Genomic DNA, 12,215 nt, shown 5'->3' with positions numbered 1-12,215 from the left:
ACTGGTTTGTGAAATAAAAATTGGCGAATACCTCACCACCACCCATTCAGAAGCTTGTTTCTGTATTTTACCATCGTTGTCCAGAGATCACGCAAAGGGCTGTTCTCAGTGATAGCTGCTGCCATTGGGACTGATAGGTTAGAAGGCAGGGAGGCCAACAGTAGGTGGCGCTAATGACAGGCATAGCCACCCCCTTGCAAGAGGCAAGCAGACCAAGGTTGGTGGGGCAGCAACCTGATGGACTAGCCTCCGCTGCATTTCGTAACTGACAACTTACCAGTCAGTGACTCACAATTCTACATGCGAGCAGCCTAAAGCCCCGGATGCAGCCCTTCAAAGTGAAAAAGTGATGCTGCGCAATGATTCTCATTGCAAAAGGGGACAGAAGATGTTCCTCCGTCCCCACAGCAATGCATTGCACTTTCCTTGACCTTTTTCTTTTGATGGTTTTGCAAACTTGGAAAGGAAAATGCACACTCAGTGCTGATCAGTGTACTGAAGACTCATGCATCTGTCTGCCAGAGCAAAAACTGTCTAGAGCAGGATAAGTTTGAATGGATGCGACAAGCATTTTCAGAAATGTACATCAAGAGTATTCTATACCATCACCTATTGAGCTTGGAAATATTTCAACTTGCTATCATAAACCTTAATAAACACTGAGTAAATTTTTTAAAAACCCCTTCTCCTCCCCAATCTTTGGTTGCTCTGCAGGCTGCGTTGTTGTCATCCACAGCGCTAGAATGGTTTTTAAAAACAGGGGACAGGATTCTGTGCCCTGCAGCAAGGCTGCTTTCTCCTGCATGGAAGTGAGAATCAGCAATTGCACTGCTGTCACTGCTGTAGTACAAAAATAAAATCTGTCTGTCATGTTCCTGCTGTGCTAAGGGCCTTGGCAGAATTCCACGGCCCGCTTCCTTCAGAACTTTCAGAGTGACTTTTCAAAGGACTATGCTTGCCTTGCGCATTGCAGCCTTTGTGACTCAGTTTCCCATCTGGAAAAATAGGAAGAATGAATGATACTGTACTTTCTTCCTTCCACAGCAGCAGTTGAAAACAGCAAGGCAAACATTCTGAACCTGATAATGGAACTCCCTCGGTGGCCTTTGAAACCTGAGTTCCTGTCATTCATTTCAAGGCAGGAAGACTTCCCCTTAAAGGAGGGACAATACCACAACTTCAGAACAACTCCCTTGGGGAAATGAGCTCATAACGAATGTATTCTATTCCCCTTTCCGGTCTCGCATCAAGATAATCTCTGCCATTAGCAAGCCTTTCAGAGCAAATCATCGATTTTTAGTGTCAAGGCCGCACAAAATATATAAATCACATTGTGTTGTTTAGAGAGGATGTCTTTCTTGAGTGTGAGCTGGCAAGTCCCTTAAAGACAACCCATGTTAGTTTGTTTTTGTGTGTGAAGTGGTTATTGCAATATTGTCACTACCCAAAGAAGCAAAAGCCACTGGGATGTTTGTGTTGTTTGAGGTTTGCATGAGTAATGCCTGCTTCCCACCCACATTAGCAAACCCTGAAATCCAGAACTCTACATACGGGTCTTTACAATGCAACAGAGTACCAAATATGGTGCAAGTTTCTTTCCAGGGGGTTATAAACTGGATTGTCATGGGGGAAGTATCCAAAAGAGTAGTTCTTCTAGCACAGGGGTCTGCAGCCTTTAAGACAAAAAGAGCCACTTGGACCCGTTTCTGAAGAAAAAAAACTGGGAGCCGCAAAACCATTGCAACATTTAAAACAAATATATCTCCGGAGCCGCGATCTGACAGCGAGCGGGAAGGTGACATCGGGACGGTGCGTGACTAACGCACGCACCGCCCCCATGCGACGTCACAGCCAGTACAGCGCCCACCACAGTGGGGAGTGTCAGGGCACACAATGCGCCTCCTCCCCTTGCTAGTATACGCCCCGGAGCCGCGGCAAAGGTGTAAAAGAGCCACATGCGGCTCCGGAGCCGCGGGTTGCTGACCCCTGTTCTAGCATAAGGATTTTCCGCTTGTGCAACAGGACTTCCCCGCCCTCTCCACTCCCTATGCTCCCTCCATCTATTCCAAAGGCGACAGGCAGCCCACAGAACAAGGAGCATTCATGGGGAGAAGAGAGGGATGTGCAGTCAAATGTGTCCCAATGGAACCACTGTATTTTTCACTCTATTAGATGCACCGGACCATAAGACACACCTAGTTTTTAGGGGAGGAAAACAAGAAATAAGAAAGCAACGCAAAGCATCCTGAGTTAAGAGGGAGCGCTCCTCCATCTTCGCTCAGGAGGCTTTGCGGGGCTCCCGTTGCTCGGTCCCTGCTCCTGCCAACCTAGCAGTTCAAAGCATGTCAAAGTGCAAGTAGATAAATAGGTGCCGCTCCGGTGGGAAGGTAAATGGCGTTTCCGTGCGCTGCTCTGCTTGCCAGAAGCGGCTTAGTCATGCTGGCCACATGACCCAGAAGCTGTACGCTGGCTCCCTCGGCCAATAAAGCGAGATGAGCGCCGCAACCCCAGAGTCGGTCACGACTGGACCTAATGGTCAGGGGTCCCTTTACCTTTACTTAGTGTGGCCCAAGCAAAGCACAGCTGCCTCCAAGGCATTTTGCTACCCAAGAGGAAGGAAAAAATGGCCCTCCCTCAGAATTTCATAGACAGAAGATGGGTCTTACTTCAACACACGGGTAACAGGACAACATCCTTGGTTACATTTGGGTGGAGCGGGCTTGGAGGGCATTTTAGGATTCGCAGGGCAAGCCACATGTTGCGCACCCAGCTCTGCCCTCCATAATGTCCCCATCTCCCAGTATCTGTGGCCTGAGGCAGGCACTTCACACTGCCTAACAATAGGGCCGGGCAAAAAAGCTGGAAATGGCAACCTTATTTCCTAGCTATTTTACTGGCTGAGCGATGGCTCAGGGATTGGTTATGCTTTTTATTATTATTATTTAAAAGATTTCAAATGCTGCATTTTACCCTGAGCCCCTGGGAAAGGGTGGGATACGAAACCAGAAATAATAATGAACCCCCTCAGCTGCCGACAATTTCTGTGGAAGCTGACAAGGCAGATGTTCAGGCCTTGTGAGAGAGGGTGGAGTTTGCTCAGTTGTTCTGCAGATAGCCATGCCACATCATCTGTCATTAGTTTCACTATCAAAAAAAATGCGAAGAATGTCTGGTTGTGCGGGGGGGGGGGATTTTAAATAGTTTTCTGCTCTCGTATGGCTGATCTGCTTTGAGGGGAATGAAAAGAAGGGCAAAATCCAATAGCAGCACCTAATATTTTAAATATATATAAATTCTTAAAAATCTAGGTTACAGCAATTATGAGAATTGGCACAGTTTGATTGTACCCATTTGGACATAAATGTGGGGTTTGTGCCTAGCAGGAAGAGAGTCTCAATAATTTGCATGGAAATTGAACGTGCCTGAATGTTTCTTCTTGGATATATAGAAAAATAAAGGAAATTTGCCTTTATTTTATAATCTGCATTAGAGGAATCTTTGCCCAGGAAGACACTGGGAGGATCTTCTTATCCTTCTTCACAAAATATCATGTTGTTGGCAGAAGCGACCGGACATCCTTTGTGAGTCCTCAGGGGAATGCTACCTCTTCCCCCTTTCTAAGACATTTGTAGGCAGATAAAGTGAAAGGTCACAAGCCCCACTCCACATTCTTGTCATTCCACAACCCAGACTCTCACTGAGGAGAGGGGGAGAGAGAAGAAGAGGTCTTGTGGGCTGTTTATTGATCACTCATTCTGACATGTTTGCACAGGGTTTGCTGGAAAGTTAGAAAACATTAGGTATTTATTGATAACGCATTCTTATTTATGTACCCTTATACCACTTCCAACAGTTGTGGCTTCCCTCAAAGGATCCTGGGAACCATGGTTTAAGGCAGCTGAGAGCTGTAGGGGTGTGAGTGGTAAACTGTAGTTCTCAGGATTTTTTGGAGGGGGGCATGATAGTTAAAAAGATAAAGGGACCCCTGACCATTAGGTCCAGTCGTGACCGACTCTGGGGTTGCGGCGCTCAACTCGCTTTATTGGCTGAGGGAGCCAGCGTACAGCTTCCAGGTCATGTGGCCAGCATGACTAAGCCGCTTCTGGCGAATGAGAGCAGCGCACAGAAACACCATTTACCTTCCCGCCAGAGTGATACCTATTTATCTCCTTGTACTTTGGCATGCTTTCAAATTGCTAGGTTGGCAGAAGCTGGGACTGAGCAATGGGAGCTCACCCCGTCACGGGGATTTAAACCGCCGACCTTCTGATCAGCAAGTCGTAGGCTCTGTGGTTTAACCCACAGCGCCACCCGCATCCCTACATTAGACATTGACACTGGAGACCAAGCCTATTCTCTGTGCTTGGTGACCCCATCCATTGAGAATTAAGCACAAGCCTTTATCTGTAGTCCTGCCCCTTCTCACCTGCACACAGCATCGCTCATACGGTCATTTCTTAGAGACACTGAAACCTGACAAAATGTTGGAACCTGGCTTTTCTATGCACAAAGATGCTGGCAAACTGTCTTTATTGATAGTTTAGTTCTGGATGTGATCTAGCCAGCAACACAACTACTATTGCTAACACAATGATCAGATCAGAGCTATATTAAGGCTGGTTGCAGCCCTCTAGAATCCAATGGTTTTGCAGCCTTGCAGCCCAGAAATAATCTCTCATTTGAGAAAGCTTATATTTGTCTCTTCTTGCTTGCTCCCTCAACTATAATGCACATGCATGATATATTAATTGTGCAGTTATTTATGCGCCCACTGAAACTATTAGCAGGTCACTTAGGCAACATGGTTTCACTCAAGGTGGACTGAGTAAAATCAACAGCACTAAAGTGCATTGAACAGTATTTTGTTGGTTTAATTTCAGAAGCTAGTGTGTTATTTAATTCTACAGTGAATTACTTGAACCTGCTTTCAAAGACATGCCCTGGATAGAAGAAAATATGCAGGATTTTTGCAAGGATATATTAAAAAATAATAGGGGAAATTAGAGTTCTGTTAGCAGTTGCTCAGAGTAAGTTCTATGACTAATCTGAACAAGATTTGGGGCAATCGCTTGTAATGTTTATCTAGATCCCAGTGTTCTGGGACACATAAAGAGCCTCTGCACCTTTTGCTATCTGTGGACCACAAAGCAGCTTGTCCTTATGTTTTGGTACTTACATTTCCCTTCTTCATTCCTGCACAGGACTTTAGTATCATCCACATTCTTTATAACCTCAACCGAATCTCCTGGCTTCACTTGTAAGTCTTTTGAGCCTCTCTTCTTAGCAGATGGTGCTCGGGATATGGTTGTAGTATACAGAACTCGGATATCACCTTCATACTGTGAAAATCAAAATAAAGGTTGATTGCACACAAAGAAAGCATTATGCGCAAAGTTAAAACCACACTTTCTTCTTACAAACAAGAAGAGTTTGCATTTGATATCCCGCTTTATCACTACCCTAAGGAGTCTCAAAGCGGCTAACATTCTCCTTTCCCTTCCTCCCCCACAACAAACACTCTGTGAGGTGAGTGGGGCCAAGAGACTTCAGAGAAGTGTGACTAGCCCAAGGTCACCCAGCAGCTGCATGTGGAGGAGCAGGGAATCGAACCCAGTTCACCAGATTATGAGTCCATCGCTCTTAACCACTACACCACACTGGCTCCCACAAGACACGTTCAAGCTATGTTTTAAATCTCAAGGATACTGGGCTCATTGGCATTGTTGGTGTAGATGAGCCAGAACAAAACCCGGTGGGCTGGCATGGAGTCTATAGAAATCTGATGCTCAAAGGACAGAACTGGGAAAGAAGACAAGATGTATACAACCTGGATGGCTTTAAGAGAGGATTACACAAATCCATGGTTGTTAATGCCCTTATGCCTGGTAGGAAGGGAAAGAATATGACTTCCATCCTCATTCACACAGCAGGCCTGTCCCATCTTTGGGTCATAATGCTCTTAAAAGTGCAAGTGTTTAACAGTCACAAAATAGCAAGGGGTTTGCCACATATTAAATAGCATGTGGAACAGCTGTGGGGGGGGTACAGAAAAGAGCAACCGAAATGAAAATGGAGATGGAGCAACACCTCAACTATTAGAACTTTTTAGCTTAGAGATATGGCAAAAGGGTAGAAAGTTATGCATGGTGCCAAGAAAGTAGATGGAGATAATTCCCCCCCACTTTTTTATGGTTCCAGAACTGGAATATTAATAGATAATGTGTAAAACGTGCAGGGGGTAAGCAAGGAAATAATGAAAGAATCAAATGAATAATTATTAAATTACAACAATACAACAAGATGGAAGAAGTAAAAAAAAAAAAAATTGAGATCACACATGGGTGAAGGGGAGTGCGGGTATAGGGGGATTTATAAAAAATTCTAATATAATATTTCTAATTGCTTTGCATTTATATACAGCAAAGGGAAGCCTATAGCAATTACCGTATTTTTTGCTCTATAAGACTCACTTTTTCCCTCCTAAAAAGTAAGGGGAAATGTGTGTGCATCTTATGGAGCGAATGCAGGCTGTGCAGCTATCCCAGAAGCCAGAACAGCAAGAGGGATTGCTGCTTTCACTGCGCAGCGATCCCTCTTGCTGTTCTGGCTTCTGAGATTCAGAATTTTTTCCCCCCTTGTTTTCCTCCTCCAAAAACTAGGCGCGTCTTGTGGTCTGGCGCGTCTTATAGAGCGAAAAATACGGTAGGTATATTTTAATTTAGTCAACTATGTAATAGGCTTATGTTACAAAACGAATATGGATTTTGAATTTGATGTTTGGAATTCTTTTTCGGTTTTGGAATGAAGTTTAAAAAAAGAAGAAGAAAGTGGATGGAGATAAGTTTCCCCCTTTTGTCTCATCGTAATAGAACTCAGGGTCATCCAAGGAAGCTGAATGGTGAAGAGATTCAGGGCAGGCAAAAGGAAATACTTCTTCACACAGTGCATAGTTAAGCTATGGACACTCACTGCCAAAACAGGTAAGGATGCCCACCAACTTAGCTGGTTTTAGAAAGAGATTAGACAAATTTATGGTAGATAAGGCTAGCAACATCCATGAATCATGATGGTTATGTACTGCCTCCAGGACCAGAGCAGACACACTGTGTCCCCATTTTCCAGGGACGTCCTTGATTTAGAGAAACTGTCCCGGTTTCTGATTTGATACTGGAATGTCCCACTTTTCCTTAGGATGTTTCTATTTTCACTGGAGAAATGTTGGAGGGTATGGAGTTCTCTAACCCCCCGAGCCGTCTGAAGGAAATCCTGTGTAGGGAAGTTTTCTTTAACGTTTAATGCTTTATTGTGCTTTTATATATGTTGGAAGCTGACTTTTAGAAGACACCTGAAGACAGCCCTGTTTAGGGAGGTTTTTTAATGTTTGAAGCTTTCATCTTCTGTTGGGAGCTGCCCAGAGTGGCTAGGTGTGGCGTTTGCCCTCCTAGGTGACATCATGCTGGGTCATAAGGAAAGGGTTAAATGAGTGTGAAGTGATTGGCAAGTGGGAACCCAAGGGGAGGAGTTAGAGTTAGAGTTAGAGTTAGAGTTAGAGTTAGAGTTAGTGTTGTTAAGGAGTCAGTCGGGTGTTAGAGGAGAGAGAGGGAGGATAAGTCTGTTGGGTTGGGATAGTTTGATGTGAGAGAATCTGTTAAGAGGAGTCAGATAGACAGTTGGGATAATCAGTTAGAAGTTATTAGGAAGGTATAGGCTGGTATAGGGACACGGGTGGCGCTGTGGGTAAAAGCCTCAGCGCCTAGGGCTTGCCGATCGAAAGGTCAGCGGTTCGAATCCCCGCGGCGGGGTGCGCTCCCGTTGCTCGGTCCCAGCGCCTGCCAACCTAGCAGTTCGAAAGCACCCCCGGGTGCAAGTAGATAAATAGGGACCGCTTACTGGCGGGAAGGTAAACGGCGTTTCCGTGTGCTGCGCTGGCTCGCCAGATGCAGCTTTGTCACGCTGGCCACGTGACCTGGAAGTGTCTCTGGACAGCGCTGGCCCCCGGCCTCTTAAGTGAGATGGGCGCACAACCCTAGAGTCTGTCAAGACTGGCCCGTACAGGCAGGGGTACCTTTACCTTTACCTTTATAGGCTGGTAAGGAAACTAAGAAAAATTATTGGAAACCATAAACTTGTTAATGCTTCTAAAATAAACTTGTTTATTTGGTTTAATGTTAACAACTGTCTGGACTCCGTGTGTACCTGAGAGAAATGGGTTGGTGGCAGCGAGGAAGCAATCACAGTGGTGGCACAGGGATCAATAGACAGTCAAACGTCCAGGGACCCTGTGTGATCACCACACTGGGGAAACCCAGTAAGATGTGTGGTGTATAAATATTAACATTATCATTGTGGATGGGACGTCCCTTTTTTCATCAGAGAAATGTTGGAGGGTATGCCAGAGGTGTTTTGTCTCTGGGATATCAGTTCCTGGGAGAGGGTTATTGCCCACTCACCCAGCTTGTGCAATCCCCTAGTTGGCTACTGTGGAAAGAGGAGGCTAAATCCAGTGAGGGTCTTCCATTGACCACACAATACAGTCCCACATGCATTGGATTTTACACAGGTATGCCCATTTTAGGTCCACAAGTGGTCCCCCAGTGAAAAGGTATGGCCTACAGGAATGCAAGGCCTACAGTTACGCATACCGTACCTGGTTTTGTTCACAGGAAGGTGCTATGTGAATGACATGCAACCATCTAAACAATACGGTTTGCACTTCCTCTGGATCCAGCCCTCAAATGCTCTCCTGAGACAACCAATAACTTCCCCTCGTAGTCATAATGAGCTTCATTGATAGTATTTAGAATGGGGAAGTGCACCACTTTCACACATTTTCCCCCAGGGGAAGTGAAGATAAATGCTCATTCTCCCAAACAGATTTTCATAAAAGCTTTCTTGTCATTGTGTAACATTTTAAATTAAAAATCTAGTCCACAAGGAAGTAAAACACACAGAGTTTGACGGGGTGCACACTGAATATTTATGGCCATAACCTGGTAGCAGAAGCTCAACGTTTTTAAATTCAGAAAGCCTCCTCATTTGGCATTGTTTTTGTTTTCGTTGGATTTATTATACTAGCAGATCCCAAAGTGGGTTAGAGCAGTTTAAAATCCAGAATTTAAAAGAGTTAAAAATCCAGAATTTAAAGTCAGGATAAATGCTATATAAACAGGTCATCTGGATGAGGCCTTGGTTTTGTTGTTGTTTACTTTTTGTTGTTTACATACACCTCCGTATGCACCGCCCAGGCTTGCGCCCAGGGGAGGTCACTTCGGTCCAGTTTGACTTCACCCACAGAGGCGCAATTCCCTTGTCTATCAAGACAGGCAGCTGCCAAATTAATTTTAGGCAGGTGAGCTAAAACCTGGAATTTTTAACTATTTTTTTTTAATTTGGTAAACCTCATTAGGGCCTGTAATATGATTTGTGGCTGTGGCAATTTCACAAAATTGGACACGTTTCTCATTTTGATTGGTGTTTTATGCTGTTTTAGTGTTTTGCATAGTTTTATTGCTCTGGTTTATGCCGTTAGCTCTGCTGCCTTAAGAAACAATTTTAAGAAACCAAGGTCTTACTTTAAACTTCTTTCGGAACTCTTTCTCTTCTTTCTCCATCTTCTTGAGTTTCTGAGAATCACGGTCATCTGATTTGGCTCTCACAATACTCAGGGACTTTGCTATGCTAAAGCATCAGGTTGCGAAACATAAGGAGGAGAAGAAGAAGAAAAATCAAGATCGTCCATATAACGATTAGGTATGTTTTTATTTTACTGGTTGTCAATTAAAGCCCAGCCAAAGGACAAGCTAATTAATTAAATAATTAAATAATCTTTTGTTAATGACATGGTTAGGTTTTTTTAAAAAAAATTAAGCACCAAATGTGGCGGAGGATTTCATCAAGAATGCAGTATGCATGGAACAGATATTTAAATTTTCCCTCCCCTTCAAGGCGATTAGTATTATGGGCCAGGAACTTTCACTGACCCAACAGAAGGCGATTTTCTAATGATAAATCACAGCAAAGTGGCAGAGGGCATGTTTTACCAAGATCACAGATTAATAATAAATTTTATTTGTTCCCTGACCGGAGCCGGGCTCAGTGCAGCTAACATCATATAAATAACACAGTATACATAAAAACAGGCATCAATTAATTAAAATACATCTTAAAATTAATTCAAATTAAAATCTGGACAAATGGCATTTATCAGGTTAAGACTGAGAGCCGTTAATACTTGCCAGTTTATTTCATAAAATTTACATACTGCTTGATTGTAAGGAGGGGGGAACCCTCAAAGTGCTTTCCAAAAAACCGCAAGACAATAAAATCACTAAAAATCCACAACCACAATTTAAAGCGTACAAAAAAAGGTAAAACCACAATAGGATAAACTAAAGCAAATTAAACTTTCTAAGCGTCAGGGTTTGCAGAGTTGCAAAGAGAAGTTTCAATCTCCTCTCTCCAACCTAAGCTGTGTCTGGTATTTAAAGTTCTAGAACATGGGTAGGCAAACTAAGGCCCGGGGGCTGGATCTGGCTCAATCGCCTTCTAAATCCAGCCTGCCGACAGTCCAGGAATCAGCGTGTTTTTACATGAGTTGAATGTGTCCTTTATTTAAAATGCATCTCTGGGTTATTTGTGGGGTATAGGAATTCGTTCTTTTTTTTTTCTTTTCAAAATATAGTCCAGCCCCCCACAAGGTCTGAGGGACAGTGGACCAGCCCCCTGCTCAAAAAGTTTGCTGACCCGTTCTAGAAACCCGCACCATAGCTGTGAATCCTGTCACTTATAACACGTGTCATGAGGCCCTTGAGTAACAGCAAACAGATCAGCGTCTCCCCATCCCTCAGTAGGCCATTGCACACATCCTTGTTTTATATGTTCACTCACCTAAGTTCTTTTGGCGGGGGAGGGAAGTCAGTTGGCTCTACATCATCATAGACATCACTGTCTCCAGAATCTAAAATCAGAAAGCAGTGGGTTGTTTGTTTGTTTTTAAAAAAATGAAAAATAATATATAATCATTACAACTCAGGCCCCAAATATTGTTGTTTAGTCATTTAGTCGTGTCCGACTCTTCGTGACCCCATGGACCAGAGCACACCAGGCACTCCTGTCTTCTACTGCCTCCCGCAGTTTGATCAAACGCATGCTGGTAGCTTCAAGAACACTGTCCAACCACCTCGTCCTCTGTCATCCCCTTCTCCTTGTGCCCTCAATCTTTCCCAACATCGGGGTCTTTTCCAGGGAGTCTTCTCTTCTCATGAAGTGGCCAAAGTATTGGAGCCTCAGCTTCAGGATCTGTCCTTCCAGTGAGCACTCAGGGCTGATTTCCTTAAGAATGGATAGGTTTGATCTTCTTGCAGTCCATGGGACTCTCAAGAGTCTCCTCCAGCACCATAATTCAAAAGGATCAATTCTTTGGCGAGCAGCCTTCTTTATGGTCCAGCTCTCACTTCCATACATCACTACTGGGAAGCCCCAAACATATAAAAGACCAAATAAATAAAAACTCCTTCCCTACAAAGCCTCTCAGGAGCTGGATTAGCATAGGGGAGCATCTTGATTTGTCTTCCACCCTCAGACGGATGGCTCCCAAAGCATTTTTTGCAGCAGCCCCTAAGTTGTGGAACTCCTATTCATCACAGAGGTGCATCTGGCCAACTTCATTACAGTGGTACCTCGGGTTACATACGCTTCAGGTTACATACACTTCAGGTTACAGACTCCGCTAACCCAGAAATAGTACCTCGGGTTAAGAACTTTGCTTCAGGATGAGAACAGAAATCGTGCTACGGCGGCGTGACAGCAGCAGGAGGCCCCATTGATGCTTCAGGTTAAGAACAGTTTCAGGTTAAGAACGGACCTCTGGAACGAATTAAGTACTTAACCCGAGGTACCACTGTATACAGTTTTTGGCGAATGTTAAAGACTCACCTCTTTACCCTGTCCTTTGATACCTGCGATGAATATGTTTAAGGTGGCCCTATTTTTGTGAGTGTATTTTTTATTCTAAGCTTTTAAACTCTTTTTAAAGCATTTTTAAAAATTGTTGTAATCCGCCCTAGGACTTTAGGAGGAAGGGCATTAACATTAACAACAACAACATTGATTAATAATAATGTTGCCTAATATAATGCATTTGTGTATGTTATCTCCCTCAATATATGCATTTTTAATTCATACTTCGGAATTGCTTGGGTGCAGAACTGCATTGC

At 44.0% G+C, this 12,215-nt stretch overlaps 1 protein-coding gene across 5 annotated transcripts in view; it reads right to left on the bottom strand.

Moving 5' to 3' along the window:
• Positions 1-12,215, bottom strand: part of FYB1 (FYN binding protein 1) — a 55,239-nt gene that overhangs the window by 5,213 nt on the left and 37,811 nt on the right. For all 5 annotated transcript variants that reach the window (XM_028749113.2, XM_077936410.1, XM_077936411.1 and 2 more), the window contains 3 exons: positions 10,888-10,957; positions 9,573-9,678; positions 5,177-5,339 (listed from right to left, as the gene is read on the bottom strand). In XM_028749113.2, coding sequence (XP_028604946.2) covers positions 5,177-5,339; positions 9,573-9,678; positions 10,888-10,957 — 339 coding nt within the window. The remainder of the gene's footprint in view (positions 1-5,176; positions 5,340-9,572; positions 9,679-10,887; positions 10,958-12,215) is intronic.

This window comes from Podarcis muralis, chromosome 11 (assembly GCF_964188315.1).
Source record: "Podarcis muralis chromosome 11, rPodMur119.hap1.1, whole genome shotgun sequence".
NCBI lineage: Eukaryota > Metazoa > Chordata > Lepidosauria > Squamata > Lacertidae > Podarcis > Podarcis muralis.
Note: the sequence above shows the minus strand (reverse complement) of the source record. Positions and strands in the feature narration are given on the sequence as shown.